We start from the raw sequence: 18,157 nt of genomic DNA on the forward strand, positions 1-18,157 counted from the left end.
CTTGCAGCCGATCTCTAGGGCAGCCTGACCCCCAGGGGCTCCGTGGGTCTGGTTCCTTCCAGTGCTGGTTTTGGCTGGGATAGTGTTAACTTCCTTCACAGCAGCTACTATGGGACTGTTTTGGATTTGTGCTGGAAACAGTGCTGACACACAGGGGTGTTTTAGTTGCTGCTGAGCAGGGCTTACACAGAGCCCAGGCCTGTTCTGCCTCTCACCCCACCCCACCAGCCAGCAGCTGGGGGGCACAAGAAGCTGGGAGGGGGCACAGCCAGGACTGCCGACCCCAACTGACCAAAGGGGTATTCCATACTCTATGATGCCATGCTCAGCATATAGAGCTGGGGGAAGAAGGAAGGGGAGGATGTTCACAGTATTGGCATTTGTCTTTCCAAGTAACCATTATGCATGATGGAGCCCTGCTGTCCTGGAGGTGGCTGGACACCTCCCTGCCCATGGGAAGTGGTGAATGAATTCCTTGGTTTGCTTTGCTTGCATGCACAGCTGTTGCTTTACTTACTAAGCTGTCTTTATCTCAGCCCATGAATTTTCTCACTTTTATTACTCTTCTGATTCTTTCCCCAATCCCACCAGGGGGAGTGAGCATGGTGCTTAGTTGCCAGCTGGGGTTAAACCACACAACTTCCACAGGCAGAGACTGGCACAAACAGCCTCCAAGCAGAGGCAGGCTGCCAGGCCCCCACATGGAAGCTGTTCAGCTTACCAAGAGCTAATGGTGGCTCAAGAGCCATAGGTTGACTGACTGTGCTCTATAAATAACAGGACAACAGTGAAAGATGCTGCCAATCTGTCTTGGGGAAAAATACAGAACCGTGTACGCTAGAACCAAATGTAAATCTCTAAAATGCTTAATGGCTCAGATACAATTAATAGGAAAAAAATATTCAGGAACTGCTGTGCTTATTAGGTGAATTGTATTCTGTAATTGATTTCATCCTACCTTTGCATCCTTCGCAAGTAAGCGCATTGTAGTGGTACCCAGAGGCTTTGTCACCACAGACCACACAGAGCTCTTCTCCTTTCACTCTTCCCGTGGAGTGACTGAGTCTAGGCTTTTTGGCTGCAGGGATGTCTGTTATCTCCGTCTCCCTTGTGAAAAAGGTCTCTGAGGGTATTCTTCTGAGCTCGTACATCCCGGGGGAATACCATTCCTCATGCTGTGGAGGGTAGAAGCCTACGTTGGAGTAGTAAGGTGGTGATGAAATCTGAGGCTGAACTTGGGGAAATGGCACACTGTTGTACTGTGCGTAAGGTGACACATCTGCCTCTTGCACTGGAGAATTCATTGGCTCTGAAAGGACACCTGGAAAATGATAACACAAGAAACAATTTCTATTACTACCATGAAACTTCAGTTATCAGAGAGGTTTCCACCTCCAGACATCTATCTTAAAAACAAGGCATAATTATAAAGATTGCATTATCTGAGCTCAGATTTGCTGCAGTCCTGGTGTTACACAAAGACATTACAAGATATTTTAAAAGTAACATAACCAATTTTCAGCCACTCCTTTAATATTGGTGGTAATGTCTAGCACTAGCACTTTACATTAAAAAAATCTTGAAAAATACCATGGAGCTAATCATATAAATGTTCAGTTTACAAGGAAGAACAATTCACACTGCAGAGAAGCTAGCAACCCAAAATAGGTCTCACAGCAGAATAAAAAAAATCCAAACAAACCCCAGAATTCCTATGGCGTTGGAGAAAGTTAGATCAAGACTCAATCATCACACTAATTTCTATTTGATTCTGAATGAATACATCATGATAGAGAAAAACTGCACTGGGGAAAGATGACAAGAAGTGAGGCTTCAGGAAGAGCCTGAAAGGTGAAAATGAGGTTACCATGAAAGAATACGGAAGATAGCCCTAATATAACTGGTCAAACAGGTCCTTCTCACCATCCAGCCTCCAGTGGCCACCCAGCCAGCATCTGCAGCCTGGTTCCCAGCCCTTATAAGTGTGTGCCACTCTGTGCAGTTGTGTGGTTCTCATATGAAGCACCTCTGTAAGCCAGCACTGTTCACCATTGAGCCAACAACGAACCTGGCAGCGCTGCAAGGAATGGCAACCTTTCCTGTTGGTATCAACCCAGTACTTTAACTTTTCCCATTAAATAGCAGGTTTTAAAATGCAAACAAGTCTCATTTTTTTTTCTGTACTACAACATCTAGCAGTCCCTGGTGTAATTAAAATCAAGCCCATGTCAAACAGCTGAAAAGCGTAATTTAAAAATTATTTACAAACTACTTCCTATTTGCTGTTGGAGAGAGCCACATCATGAAAACACTGACACAATTCCTTTATTAGTTTCAATAAGAGAACCTGAGAAAAACAGCGTGTATTTCCAGGATGATGCTGACTCCTGTTGGGGTCAAAAACAGTACTTAGATGGAAATCACAGGTTAATGTTTGTTGGTGACCATTATTTAACAGTACTCCAGAAGCACTCTAAAAACTTTTTTGCTAACATCATATTGGTTCCCTGGCAAGTCTTCCACACTTCAGAAAAATCAGAAACAATGAAGAAATGCTAACAGTTAAGAGAAGAGAACATCTGTACTGACAAAGATAATTAAAATCTATAGCAGCGGATCCTTCCTTCTCCTTCGTCTCACTTCAGTTGGTGCCAGAAGCTAATCTCTTAATTTCACCTACTTTTTCACTTTCAAGGTCTCACACTCTTACTTTACAGCCTTCTGCCCTTCCTACTTTACCGTGTCGCAAAAGACATACAAGTGTTTCGAGTGTGTGTGGTTGCTGTACTGTCCACAGCCCATCTTTGCCAATAGCAAATGTTGAGGTCCCAGTTCAAGAATAAGCAGCAAGACCTATGTCTGTAAAAACATGACACAAAACCAAATGAGAATGATGGTGCCACTTATTATTAACACTAAATTTAATTATGGTTGCATTTAGTTGCTCCAGAGGAGGCCAGGGACCTGACTACTACACTAGCATAAGCAGAGTAGCAGAAGGCACTCCCCAAACCTATTTATGCCCTTTAAATAAACAGCATAGACATACAGAGACCTGAGACAAAAGAGAGGCATCTGGGGACTCTGTGGAAGAGCCTGGAAGTGAATTTACAGCTTCATACATGGAATGCAAACTGTCACCGATACCTGTCAGCTGCAGCAGTGACAATGCACGCAAAGGGTGAAGACAGCAATTATTTGATGCTGACCTTTATTGTTTGCTGCAGGTTTAACGATCGAGTACCCTTTTTTTAATTATATCTATGGTTTGTTGAGACTGCTGGTCATTAAGACTGGGCAAGGTAATTCAGGTACAAAAACTGGTGTTAATTGTGAGATACACAATCATTTTACAAATCATTCAGTCTCTCTTTGGAAAGGAATCTGTTCACTATGGAGACCTAAAGCTGTCATTTGATAGTTAGTAATCACTTAATCAGAGTTGATTAAGTTTGCTAAGGGAAAATGGCACGATCCCAAAATGAAAAGAAAGAAACTCCAGATTTTTAACTTCATGCCATCCAAGGAAATTCCACAAAAGCTCTATACCAGCCTCCTGAACCACTTGGGTCTCTGAAAGAGCAAGAGGAGAAGGCAACACTTCTTCCACAGTAAAAAAATAATCACAGAGCTTGTTAAAAAACTCAGGGCTGCTAAAGAACTGCAACACATCTTAAGATAATATTGGGTGTCTATTTAAACTACTGTAGATCCATTTGGGTTACAGATGATTAGAAACACCTTCACAACCCTTAATTCTACTCTGCTTCTGGAGGAAACCAAAAAATGGGAGTCTTAATGTATGAAGTTAAATATGGGGGGAAAAAACCAACCAACCTATATTGCCTTCTTTTTCCTTCTGTGTCAGGCACACAGTTAACTAATTCCACTGAATTGAGTCCATGCTCACAGCAGCAGAAGGAAAAATTAAGAACAGGCAGGGTCAAGACAGACTGAGAGAACATGGTCTTGTTTTACATAAAACAGATTTACAGATAAAACTCCTGGAAGTGCTTGGATACTAGTTATGGAGACCAGACTGATTTTTAAGGATAATTAGGTTGTAACTATGTAGGTTTGCCCACTTTACCTTAAAGAGCATTTTTCTCTTTTTTGGTGTTTGGTGTTTTTTTTTAAGTAGACCTGTTTGAGGGGCTTTGTGTGTATCTGTATTTCATCCTTAGAAATCAGCCAGCTTGGGCTGACTCAGTGAGACACCATTCTCTACTCAGATCAGATCAAAACCAGTTGTCAAATTCAATTTTTTCTACAAAATTGTCAATGAGTCTAGACTTAAACATTGCCAGAAATGCTCTGCTTCAAAGCATTAATGATCTAAAAATAATTGTTTAAAACTGTACAGGTGTTCCAAAGAGGTGATCTCAAAATGAAACTGTTTCATTTTTTTAGTTGAAATGCCCTTTTACTCTGAAATATTTTCTTAAAAAAATGAAACAAATTATGAAGTTGAAATAGAAACTAGATGCCTTGAAATTATTGGGACAAAGTATTTCTATGACCTGATCGAAAAAACATGGTCTGACCTTTGTTTCCAAGCTCTCTGTGTGCCTGAGGCTTCCAACAAAAGCTGAAGGGGTCTGTTTTCAGAGGTGTATGTTGCACTACTGTGTCCTGTATGATGTTTGAAAACCACACTGATTTTTGGAACTATGCTTTGCAAAGTACACGCAAGTTCAGACCAAACAGTAAATACTTTCTTATCATAAAAGAAAACTAATCTTATCTTTCCAACCGGAATGTACATATGCTTTTATCCAGATATATATTAGTAGAAGTCAGAGCTGGGCTGGTCTCATGCCATTGTAAAGCACGAGCCAGCCCACTGAAATCCCAGGATTTGCAGTGGCATATGCAGTGAAAGTGAAATCAGAAACAACCTCACTGGAATACAGCAATATTTTATGTTTGTGTGGCCTTAATTATTTTGAAATGTTTATCTGGTTTTCGTTCCAGAGACATACCTTCTACATTTTTAAAGAAAGACTACTTAAGCACACACAAATATGATGTCACTTATAGCTGTACACCTTCTAGATTATGTCTTGCAAATAAAAGTTTTTCAATGAAAAACATGTTACAGAAATCTGGAAAGCTTACTAATATCAAAATGAAACCTTCACATGGATATGGTCATCATTTACATATGTTTTTCCACAATAACATTTGTAACAAACTCACCAGGGAGTTTTGCTTTTGTTCCTTCAAATTTTACACAGAATATTTTACATAAAACTTGAAAAAATATTTTATGTAGGCTTAACCACTCATAGAAATGAAAGGGAATTTTCCTTGTTGGAACTGAAGAAAGTGGTTTCAGTTTGCAGAATTATACCGAGTTTATATGCAGATGGAAGTTGTTTTTATTCAGAATATTACAGAAATTACAATCAGATCAGATTTTAATGTAAAATTTATTGTTGCACTAAGCTAAAGGTAATTGAAGAGAAAAAAATCTGAGCAGGTTTAAAATATGAACCTGTGGCTCTCCATAGGATATTCATGAAAGAACTTGAAGAAATAAGAACAAGATTCGGGATTAAATAATTTGGAAGCCATAGCATAACCATTAATGAAATCCTCTTTTAATTCCAAACAAATTCTTTGCAGATCTTCAAAGATCACTTGGTTTAAACAACCTCCTAGCACTCTACAGTTTCAGGCCAGAATGCAAAAAGAAGACGGCAAACACATCCAAGCGAGAACACAACAATATCCTACCTTAGGCTGTCTTCAGTCTGACCATTTCTTGAAGAAAAATACTCTCTTTAAGGTACCTTTAGTTCTCCTTTCCCTGTCTTTTTCTTTTCCCCTCCCTTATATAAATAAAACTTCTTAATTCTGCTTTGTTTGTATCCCGTTGACTTCTGTACTATGAGAACTTTCTTCAAGATTAGCAGAGGAATGATACAGGCCAGGGGTTATATAGTTTACTTATTAACTTCATTACAGAGAAACTTGTTTGTAAATTTCTGAAACAATAGCAATGTCCATTCCCAGTATGGATTTACCTGGATAAAATTTAGTTACCGTTCAAGGGGATGCTGCCAAGTAGCCTAGCTATTGTATTTTTGTACCTATTGTGGTTTATTTGCAACATTTTTTTTTGTAAATAACTATTTAGTAACATCAGGTGATTCTGTGCAATAGAATAAGTGCTTCAATATCACAAGAAACACGTTTTAGCTGACTGGATTTACAGATGTTTTTTAAGCACAGAAATGTTCTATTCTCAAAAGGAGGTCAAAGTGCTCAGGCCATACCAAACACGTCTGTATGACAAGATAGAAGAGTGCCAGAGATATGTCCTTGCCCCAAGGCCAAACGTCAGGGATCGATTCTCATCTACACAGCTTAGGGGTAACTAACTCTAGAGTGGGCAGGATGCATCTGAACTACATAGTCTGTTGCTGAACGTACTCTTCTGGGCCCACGTAGCCTCCCTGTGGCTCTCAGATATTATTAGTATATGGCATTTCAGTTCAAAGTATCTGTAACGTTGTGAAAGCCTGTGCTGGATGCCAACGCAGCACTACTGGGACAGCGTGAAGTCAGAAGATTGTGTGGCATACCTCGGTTTGATGACAGTTAAGGCATGAAGATACAAACCCCGCTGATACAGTGTTAGGGACCAGTGCAGGGTTAAAAGGACCCAAACCTACAGCAGTCTTGTCCATGCTGCCTTTTTGGAAACAGTCCCTGGCGTAAGCCTATGTCTTAAAGGCACCTGCTAAAGCAATCCAGACCCCCAGAACAAGATCAGAGCAGAGTCAAGTAGTGTCAAGACTGGCAGTCAAGAGTACCGTGCCTCTTTCAGTCTTCAGCCTCTTTCATTTAGCACTGTGGATGAGCCACTAAAACCCTAACTTAAGATTTGTGACCATAAGTATGTCTGAGGATCACATGTGGAAGTGGATAGGCAGAGAATCAAGTCCCAGACTGCAAGGTTCCCCTTATTTCACAAAAAAAGTCTCCTTTCTGGGCCAAGATCCACAAATGACTCACACATGCACAAAAGAAAGCATGTCACAAATGCATTTTGGTTTTGCCTTGCTCTGTGGTACAACCTTCATCCTCAGAGCCCTGTTCATCTGCATTCCTTCTCAATCATAGAATAGTTTGGGTTGGACCTTAAAGACCTTTTAGTTCCAACCCCCCTGCCACGGGCAGGGACACCTTCCACTAGACCAGATTGCTCAAAGCTCCATCCAACCTGGCCTTCTCATTACATGTTTTTCCCAGATTGTCACTCTGTTTGGTTTGGCTCTTTTCATAATTATTATACATACACACATGATTTTCTGTTTTAATTTGTGTTGGTTTGTTACCTTTTGGTTTGGGGATCTGTTATGGGCCTAATTATCTTCCCTGCAGGGATGAAGCCAGATGTTACATCATCTTCCAGGTGGTGATAGACAAATAGTTATTTAACATATCTTATGATCTTGAAGCTGTTTAATCAGTTTGGACACTTGATCCTACTACTTTTTTTTTTTTTTTTAAAGAAAGCATAACAAGAACAAATATAAATTTATCTAAGAGGAGGCAGCTGTTTAAGCTCATCTTAGGCACTGTTCTAATTTTCAGTGGTATTTTATTGTTCTTACATTGTCAAATATTTAAGACAAGTTTAGATACATTACTTTTCCCCTTTATTAAGCATCATTTTTTGTTGATTTCTTCCTCATCCATTTCAATACAGCTTTTAAGAGTACTCATTCACCCCACACACTTCTTTCTCATCTAGGGACATTTACAATGGATAATGGCATTTCTTATGATATTTTGATGTCACATTAAAAGAAACCATTGTCAGGCCATCAAAAAATACTTAAAACAGGTCTTTATTCAAATTAAACATATAATAATACTGATCTATCTTTCAGGGTTCTTAGAAATAATTCCATCTCTGATAGCTGAAGTTTCACACTTAATAAACTCCTAGCTAAGGTTCTTCCACAGAAAATAGAATGGGACTATTACTTTAAAGGCCTGCTACTTATCACATAAATGACAGTTTGAGTCAAATGCTGTATATATTTTAGATGCCATACAAATACATTAGCTTACCTTCCACATTTAAAATATGAAGGAGACATTTTTGGTGTCTGAAAATTAGTTCAGTCCCTTGTAAAAAAGGGCAGGTGATAAACAATGGAAGAAGTAAGATAATGGAGATATTGGTATTTAGCACGTTGGCTTTAATATGAAAAACTTTCAAGGGCAATTGAAAGATGTTATCAAATGCCTTTTGCAACATTCTTGCTGTCCCAACTGATTTGCCAAGCCTTCAGGCAAGGCTTGTCAGCACCAGCACAGTGCTCTGCTAATGCACCTCAGCACCTTCTAGGTCACAGCTTGTGTCCAATTTGGAGCAAAGCGGAGGAGCTCAGATCAGTCTATATCTGTCACAGTAGAAGTGTCCACAGAATAAATTAATTGTTCTGAAGCGTGCTACAAAGCTCCCAGAGGGTTCAAAGGAGACCAGGATTTCTGTCCTAAATTACAGAGGTTCAAAAATGCAGATTGCTAGGTGTGTCACTTTCTCTTAGTTCAGGGTATGAAACTGGACTAGCCTTCACATAGCTGGCCCTGTTCAGTTCAGTGAGGCTTGCATAAAAACAAACCACAAACAACAAAACCCAACAACCCAACAAGCAGGGCTTGACTGAGGAAGAGGAGTATTTTAAGAGAACAGGTCTTAAAGGAGACCCATGCACCTCTGGGATTTCTTGTCATCAAGAGTTTTTCTTCACTGGGAATACCAGAACTGCAAGGAAGAAAAGGTTGATCTTGCATGCAGATGCTATAGAGGATGTATTGTATAATGCATATGGGTTTGGCCACTTCTTCAAAAAAGATATTTTCTGTAAAGAGGTCTAGGATGTTTCTAAATCACCTGAGTAGCAACACAGAAAAATAGAAGCAGATTTCCAGGAAGACAAGGTAGAAGAAAAGGACCCTCACTTCTGCTGGGTTAAAGATCCTTCGTCACTTTCATTTTGAACCCCTTTTTCCAGAGACTCATAACTACAGAAGTGGAAAACTACAGTTAAAACACACTAACGCCAAAGACATAAAGAGATACTTTGCCTTAGACACATACTGTTAAAATAGCAACATGCAATTTCCAACTACTGAAAGGCAGAAAACATTTTTTTTTCTTTAAGCTCTTCTGAAACCTGCTGCAACTAGAAATCTTGAGGGTGAGTATGTAGAAGTGCCCTGAAATTACCATGGTGATGAGGCTCACAGCACAAGCAACTCACAATTGACAACATCTCTTTTGAGACACCTGGACCTGGTGCTAATATTTGGAGATGCACTGAAGGTCCAAAAACACTCTCCCCATAGACTGAGTGAAGCATAATGAAAAGATAATATATTTCCAAGGTTTTTTACAGAATGTAAGTATGCATCTTTCAAAAAGGAGACTGTTTTTTATAAAGGCTGATGTTTGTAAGCCAGAAGTTTCTCACTTGTAATACATCAGAGCTGTATGAGAAGTCCTGCGAGAAATATATTCTAAGGGTCATTTAAAAAAAAAGCTTTCTAGCTGTTTCCTTGAGTTCATAAGCCTACCTGCCAAAACTGAACATCAAGAAAAATGCAATTAGTTTACAAAAATAAAATTGATAGGCAAAACCATTTCCTACAAGAATTTTGAAGAGATGGAGTCATATTTGCGCAATGAATAACTTTCTCTGTGGAGTTAGTTGCATATTATTTCTGATGTTTGGGGTTTTTTCAGCTATAAAAGCAAGATACCAAATTTGTAAAGAATTCACTTGTGAGACTTGAGTAACATCCCACAGAACAGGACCAAGCGGCCATACAAAACCGAAGTCAGCTTAACTGAAACACAGCAAGAGTGCCAAGTCTCCTTCCTAATGGGAGCCCTGATTCAGACCCTTAATATATTATTTCTTTCTGTTACAGAAACATCAGTTTGAATTAAATCTCCATTGTGCTAAGCTCTGAATACCTATAACGGGAGACACAATCCCTCTTCTGAAGACCTCACAATTTCTGAGTAAGATTTCAGTGTGGAGAGAAAGTATTTTACATTAACGTGCTTCCTTGTGTTTTGAAGCTACAATCATTACTCTTTAAAAATAATGAAATAATTAGTGAAAAAGACACTGGAGAAAAATCTTCTTGACAAATACCTGAAGTAGTTCAGTTATGTAGGACTTTTAAAGGGATGACTGGATATAAAATTTGGCACTCTAGACTTGAACACCATTCTCCTCTTTGTATAGCTTGGCATTAGATTAACAGGTAGCAAGGAAGTGTTTTAGCTATTCACAGATACTTTTTTTTAACACCTGCAAAAACATTTTTCTTATCAAAACCCAACACATTTTGGGGAAAAAATTAAAACAAGTAACACGCAGTAATGCAGTGGGGTTTGCTTATCATTACTGATAGTGCTTTAGTTTAGCTGTATGGAGTCAGGACACTGGAAGCGGTCTGATTTGGAGATGCTCTCGACTTCTAAAAGCTCTGCAACACGAGTGACTCCATGTGTCAGAGTGCCTCCATGCCCAAGCCATTATTCGTGTTTCAGATAGATGAAACTGAAATGTTTTCAATTTTTCCAGTACTCAGAAAGAGAGAATTCTGGTCTTATTTGGACTGGAAACTTCTGAAGCGTTGCAGCTTTCTGGGGGGGTCTGTATTGTGTGTGAGGCCCTGAATGTATCACGTTACTCAGCAAAGGTCCCCCTCTGCTGCCAGACGACTAAAAAATTGTATTATTCTGTGGGCTTTTTTCTTTCTCAGTAGTACATATAACAGAAGACAGTTTCCCCATGCTTGTAAAATATTGACCAAGAATTCTTAATTCATTAAGAAACCCGTGCTTAGCCTTGAGAAATTCAGCGGAACTAGAGCAAGGAGAATTTTCCAGCCTGCACTATAAATTTCCTTGTGGATTGAAGTTAATAGCATATGTTTTTAATGGTCTCAATAAGACAATGGTTTTCATTTAGGTGAAATTACTTTCTTAAATTTGTATAATGTGGCAATTCAAATACATTGCAGTATAATTTTATTACAAATTAACTGAAAGTATGTCTGCTCTGCTTGATTTAAATGACTCACATGAAGATAACCTCCAGCCTACATACAAAGGTCTGTCTTTGCTGCATGGTTTCAGGTATTAGAATAGCGTTATAAAAAACAGCCTACAAGCTCTGCTATGAGCAGTAATGAAAGCAACAGTGTGCAGGATTACGTTAACACCACCGACCCTTTATTTGTTACTCCTTCTGTAAGTGCTGAAGATTCGAGAAGGTTAGCACATGTCAACCACATGGACTTCACTTGAGATTTCTCCTAGGTTTCCAAGTAAAGGATAGCTTGTTATTGTAACCTAATTTCATGACTTACCAAACAAATGAGGACCCTCAGCAAGAGCAAATCCATCCCCAGTGGGTAGCTGGTGATGTCCTATTAAATTCATTTCAGATCCCATTTATTCTTCAGTTCAGTATGAATATGCTAATTAAGAAATAGGTTGAAAGGAGACCCTGGAAGATACAAAGCAAAAGGAGTATTCAAAACAAGATAAATAACTCTTGTGTATCTATTATAAGGCAGGATCCAGGAGGTTGTTTCAATATTTACCATAACAAACATTGGCTTGAAGTTACAATACCTAATTCAGCCTTTAAATAAAATGCTGCATTTAGTCTGTTTGGTTTTTCCTTGCTGTGGTGTATTTTATTTGCTGTCCTTCTGCTGTTCATTTAAAGCTAATGGCAGTTTATGCAGTTTATACTCAACCTTATTCAAATATTCACAGACTGAAGCACTGTCCTGACCTGCTGAGGGCATGCTGCCCAGTCCCCCTTCCAGGGAATACCAGTTTGCATTATTTTTTCATTACCCTTTCATCATTTCATTGCTCTCGCTTGCTGAAAAAGTATAAGTTTATGGTTAGGTCAGAAGAACCAAGCTGGGAAACTTGAGTTTAATTTCCAGCAACTGGCTCCTTATCTTGCCTTCAGTAATTACTGTCTGAACAAGATAAATGGTGACAAAAACAGAAAGAAAAGCTTTGGTCTAATCACCAGGCTCACTCACGCACTCCCTTTCTGGTCTCAAGCAGCTGTATAACTTTTGCTTGGGGAGGCTGGGAGATGCTTGTGCCTGCTCACTAGCAGGTTTTCCTAGCAGGTCAGCTGGAGCAGCTTTCACCTGCTGAGCTTGACGGTGGCACTGTACCCAGGTCTTCTTCCCACTCTAACTGCTAGGCTATTAAATAAGAGGTAAGAGACCTGTCATTGCCTCCTACTTGAGTGGAGGCTATAGCTAGAGCAGTACTGCATCCAGGAGCAAGGCATGCAAGAGGGTCCCTTGCCCAGGTCTGGGTCATGTGTGTGGGATAGGGCAACTCGACAGCATTTGAGGCAGGACCATCAGCAGTGGGAGAACATACAGATCCAACAAGGAGCTGTCTCAAGCATTTATGCAGACACCAGGAGGATTCTGCATAGAGTTGACAGAAATCTTTTTTGCTTTGTTTTATAGTCTCAATGTTTTATTCAGTTTTATTCCCATGGGCCCATCCCTGGGGCTGCATTTCCACTCACTGAAAGTGTTTGAGAGTTACAGCCCAAGCTGCTTCCCAGTAAGGGCTCAGCATGTTTCTCAAGCAGAAGTGAAGTCATCTGACAAAAACGTGAATGCAGCAGGAGGCCACAGTGCTGAGCAGGCTGGGAAGTAGCTTGTGAAGGTGGCAAGCACACTGTGTAATTATATTCAGATTTGTCCGTAAGGATTCATTAAGTTCTTTCTTAGCATAAACAAAGGCCCTCTAATTAGACAGATGCATTTGAAATGTCTGCCCACAGATAATTTAAACAGTTCACTCAGAAATGTCAAAAGCTACTTGTATCACAGAGCAGATTTGTTCTTGTGGCAAACAAGACATAAACACACAGACTCAAATCAAGCACAGGAACATAGTTTAGCTACAGCAAAAAACTCCTCATATCTTGGGATGGGGCTTGGCAACCAGCCCAGCCACCCCAGCAGGCCCACATCTACTTCCAACCATTTTGCTGCCTCACCACGGCATTTGCTGCGGAAGGTGTCTGCTGGACTCAGGAGGTGGGGCTGCCCAGGGCTGCACAGGTCTTATGGTTCCTGACCACCACTTTTCTCGTGGACTGCCCACGACAGACCCTTAAGAGAGGATTCCTCTTACAGCCCATTACAAGGGTTCTGTGATGGGAGAAGACAGCAGCACAGTCAGGACCCTATAACGGCTAGTAAGCGAAACATCAAAATCAGGTGTCTTCAGAGGGCTCCTGAACGTTTCTCTGCATTTTCTTGCTGAAGAACTGAGGTGAGGCCATCTCCACCCTCTCCTTACACCCAATCCCTTCAGTAGCTTTCATACAGTCCACGGGTATGCAGCCCCTGTGGTTCCTTGAAGGATTAGTTCTCCCTGCAGCCAGAATTCAAGATCATGTTCCATCACTACTACTGCTACTACCACTTCTCATGTTTCCTCCTCAGACCCTACAAGAGGAGCTAATGCTGCAACAGCTAACATCAGCATTGGGATTGTGAATTTCTGTACGTTCATACAGAGCCTAGAACTCATCTTCTTAGGGAATGTTGTTGTTATATCAAGGCACTTTAAAGACAGTCCCAAAATGACATCCATTGTTAAGTATTTTGTTAGACTGCCAGTATACGGTCAGACTTTCAACACATAGCTTCTTAGCTTGTAAGCTATATACCCTGCATCTGTCTAGTCTGTGCTGCAAAAAAATGAGAAAGCAAACAAGCTAATATAGTGTCTGTGTTGTTATAGTCTTTTTGAAATGTCTATAAACTCTTTTCTTGGTTTTTTTGAGGCTATTCCATTTTTTAACGTGCCATTAGATAACCTCACCTCAAGACAGACTTATTAGAATCTATTATTCACAAAAAAAACCCCAACCAACTGGTGCTATTAATACTGCCTTGTTTATAGTAAGAACCCTGAGGATACACCTGTCATAACCTCCCAGTCAGCTAGGACACTACAGGTTTTGTAACTCTACCTCTCCTGCCACATTAGTTTTGATGTGGATGGATTCAGTTCAAGTCAAATGTTCATGAAGCTTTTACAGGTCCCACCTTTTCTAATATTTCATTTTCTTTAATAGGCTTAGCTGATACAGACCATTTACTGGATGTCATGGAAGAAATTAATCCTGTATTCTGGGGATTTCTGCACAGCACAAGACATGATCACCATTAAAAAGGCTGGAAATATATTTTCCATTACATGTAGCTTTGCTAATTTAAATTTGCCTGAACACCGAAGTCCTCATTAAATACTGATTGACATTTTGCTCTGGTTTGCCCCTGAATCCAGTCTACTGTGATCTATCTATCCTATATTAGATTTATACAATTAATTTCACCAGTATATAAAAGCAGCAGCTGCTGATTTCCAGCCTTCAGACCTACCCAGATACACAATATAGAACATTTAAGCACCGCTTATTCCACACGTTGTTCAGTTCTGGGAAACAGTATAGGTCACCATAAGTCAGTGTTGCAAGCCATCACAGTGGACTTCACTTTCAAAGAGACAGTTCCACAGCACCTCCCCCCATCTCCCATGGAGCAGAAGCATTGCTCTGGCCAGTGGGACAGTTGCACCCAGCAGCCATACAGAGGCACCCAAATTGCTAGCAACATGGCCAGATGACAAAGGGTGCCACTTGCTGCACCTGTGCACAGAACCTCTTAGCAGAAGTATTCCTTCCAAAGACAGAGGGTCTGAAGTGTTTTTTTTGGCTGGTAATAAAGCTATGTCATCTCAGCTTCCAGAATAAATTCATGTACATGAACTAGGATTGGTAAACACTCTCTTAATTCAGATTTCACATGATAGTGGAAAGCTTGTTGATAAGCACAGGCATTTTTGGTATAACAAAACACTCATAGGTATTTCTACCTCATGCTTGCTTCCTTACATGAAGTGTATCTCTTAGCTACTGCTATCAAGATAATCTAGACTACTTTAGCCAACTTGACTGATACTCCATCCTGAGGTGTAACAAAAAATGCATCAGATAGGTAAAAGCTGGAATAAAGACAATAAGCGCACAGGAAATCGATATTGCTTTCCAAAATAAAAGCCCCTCAAGAGAAATTAAGCAGTATAGGATAAATTACAAAGCTTTTTTTTTGCTCCATCACTTTCTGAGATTATTTTCATAGGCCAAAAACATAGAGCAAAGAAAAAGAGATTAGTATGTATAAAGTAAAATATATGCCAAATTGCTGGAGATTTTCATCAGTTGCATATTAAGAGCTATGAATTACATGACATTTTCTTATATGTATCCTTTAGCACACTTCAGAACAGTCCATCAATGCACGTTTATGTATTCTGTGTTTAACTGAGAAAATGGAGATGTGTATTACTATATATGTGGCTTGCGCTTTCACCATATATATGTGCGTGCATGCTTATCCAGCTTTCTTATGGGATATATGTTCATGGGAGTGTACAAATATATATGTATATGTATATGCATATGCATGTAGGTATAGGTTTCAGATTTATTGTTGACTCTTATCAGTGGACTCGCTGCGACCCTACTATGGTCAACAGTAAAGTTTCCCCTGGCTTCTGCATAAGCAAAGCCAAGCCCCTTAATGAAATAATTAAAGCTAAAATTGACTGAGCTCACTAAAAGGCAAAAGCATCATAGCCTCATACTTTCAAGTAAAGTAAAAATACATTTGATCATCGGGAAACCACCATGATGGTCTAATTGCATTTCACCTTCAGAAGAAGATTGATTGAATCTATTTCAATTACTTAGTCAAGGAAGATATATCAAAGCACAGGCAAAAATTTGCAGAAATTAGTGAGGTGCATTTCCCTTCTCCTGTCCCGTAATATTGTCTTTACACATCTGGTCGCCAATTGCTCAAAGAGATATTTCAGTAATCATTAATCTATGGCCTAATCCAAACACTCTTAACATCAATCGGAAGACTCCAGTCTAGTTCACAGGATTTTGATCTGGCCTCATAGCCTTTTTATAGAATATTTAATGCAGTGCCTCACTTATTTGAGAGGCTTTTTTTATTTGCTTGCTTGTTTGTTTTAAAGTGTATCAAAGAGACATGAAAGCATTAGGAAGATTTGTGCTCCTTGTTCTAACCTTTTGCTGCCAAATCATTTTGGCATGCATGGCACTCACAGGCAGCTACACAGCAACTGTTGCAAAATACAAGCAACAATATGAGCATGTCTGAGAACCAGAAGCAGAACTGGTGCTATTCTGTTCATTTGAAATTTACTATTTAGGTATTTTTAATATGGTGTTTGAAATCAGAGCAGCAAAGAGATACAGGACACAGAACACAGAAAAAAAGCCAGGGTTTTCTTACAGATTAATTCTGAAACAAAATTAAGTATCTTTCAGTCACAGGCAGAACTGAAAACTCTACCACAAGTCTCAATGGCATTTCTGTAGGTAGGCAAGTAACTTCAAAACAGTGAGGCAAGTTTCTGACTATCCCTGAGATGACCTGCTGAACATCATTTTTCAGTGTCTTCCTTTCTCCAGCATCTTTTTCTACATCTTGACTGATAAAACTGCAAACCCTCCTTTCTTAACCTTTTCCTGGACTCTAATCTAGCCTAGTGGGATCCCAATCTAGTTTTGGATCTCTAGGTTCTCTGTAACACAATCAATAGCAATTAAAAATAACAAAAGCCAAATGTGCCCCACCACAATGATAGTTTTCTGAAGATAAACGGCTAGCAGAAACACTCAGAATAAATGGACATTTTCTTAAACACTGGCAATGGATTCAAAGGGTAATAGCTTGAAATGTGAAAGCACCTTTTGCTTGTGCTAGTTATGTGAAATGAGTGCTAAAGTCCTGGACTTCGGAAGATGCACCTGGAATCTGTACACAAAGCTGTCAAACAAAGAAATTACATAAAACAAATCTAACTATACCCTTTCTGGATTTTCCTCTCTTCTCCCATTCATCACATTTAAAACATTTCTTGTCCCTAAAAGGGATTAAAAAATTAGCAAAGCAGTACAATTTTAAAGCTGATGGCACATAATTAACTAGATAGTCTTATTGCAGGAAGGACTCAGTATGGCAGTTTTACTTTCTTTCCCAGTGACACACAGACATAGAAGCCAACTTTCTACAGACAAATTCCAATACTGTCATTATTTGTCATGATCTTAACATTTTCCCAAGGGAAATGCCTGCTGTCGCACCAGTTTTGTAGATGAAATTACTTCTCCTTATATTATTCTTCAATAAAATATTAGCTTTAAAAACCTTTTTTTCTGGTCAAAAATCCATTAATATCCATTAAATAATTTGGGTGAGAAAAGCACTTTTATACTACACAACAGCAAGAGCTATCAGTTTAAGGAATTATTACTTACTCTTCTTTTCTGGAAGACTGAAGACGGAAGGATGTAAGAGTTCTGCACTCAGTTCAGTATCCTAATGATTCTCACACAGGAACATTTTTGTTTTGGTTTGGGTTTTTTTAGGTTTAACAGAAGCCTGTAGTGATAACACAATGAATCAAAGCTTGGGCTCGTTGGCTCAGTGCCCTAATGGACAAGGATTACTCATTAACAATTCTTTCTTTGCGAAACTCTCCAAACATAGGCTGTATTAAAATGTTGCAAATCCCACTTGTCCATCAGCAGATACTTGAAAAGCTCCTTAATACTCTGGCTGGGTGCAGGGGAGAAGTTAGCTCAAATAGTGAGGTGACAGTACCTTGTTGCTGATTATAACAGTTTTCCTGCACATGTACATTTTTCTGAACACTCAGCCTCCTTGTCTTTCCCACCCAAGGAACCAAGATGTCATTTCAAGGCATATACTTGACTTTTAAGTATTTCCATTGTTTATACTTTTTAGGGGAACTGGGCATTACACAGAGTACTGAAGCAGAACGGGCTATATATTACAGCATCACAGGGATTTGGGGACATCGAAGTTTGGTTCCTGGATCTGCCAACCACACTAACAAACTGCATCATTTTGATTTGGGCTTATGGCACAAAACTTCAGGCATGAAACTGAGGCCCTTCACTTTAAACCTGGTAGACTCATGCACCTT

At 39.5% G+C, this 18,157-nt stretch overlaps 1 protein-coding gene across 3 annotated transcripts in view; it reads right to left on the minus strand.

Moving 5' to 3' along the window:
• The window catches only part of NR1H4 (nuclear receptor subfamily 1 group H member 4), a 40,904-nt gene extending 23,266 nt beyond the window's left edge, over positions 1–17,638 (minus strand). The window contains exons 1-3 of one of the 3 annotated variants that reach the window (XM_056341071.1): positions 17,466–17,638; positions 11,413–11,552; positions 959–1,321 (exon numbers count right to left, since the gene is read on the minus strand). In XM_056341071.1, the coding sequence (XP_056197046.1) occupies positions 959–1,321; positions 11,413–11,497 (448 nt within the window). In that variant the 5' untranslated portion in view covers positions 11,498–11,552; positions 17,466–17,638. Of the gene's footprint in view, positions 1–958; positions 1,322–5,739; positions 5,831–11,412; positions 11,553–17,465 lie in introns of those variants that run through there. The other 2 variants (XM_056341072.1, XM_056341074.1) reach the window with 2 other exon arrangements.
• Positions 17,639–18,157: the final 519 nt, after the last annotated feature.

Source organism: Falco biarmicus, chromosome 5 (assembly GCF_023638135.1).
Source record: "Falco biarmicus isolate bFalBia1 chromosome 5, bFalBia1.pri, whole genome shotgun sequence".
NCBI classification, from domain to species: Eukaryota; Metazoa; Chordata; class Aves; order Falconiformes; family Falconidae; genus Falco; species Falco biarmicus.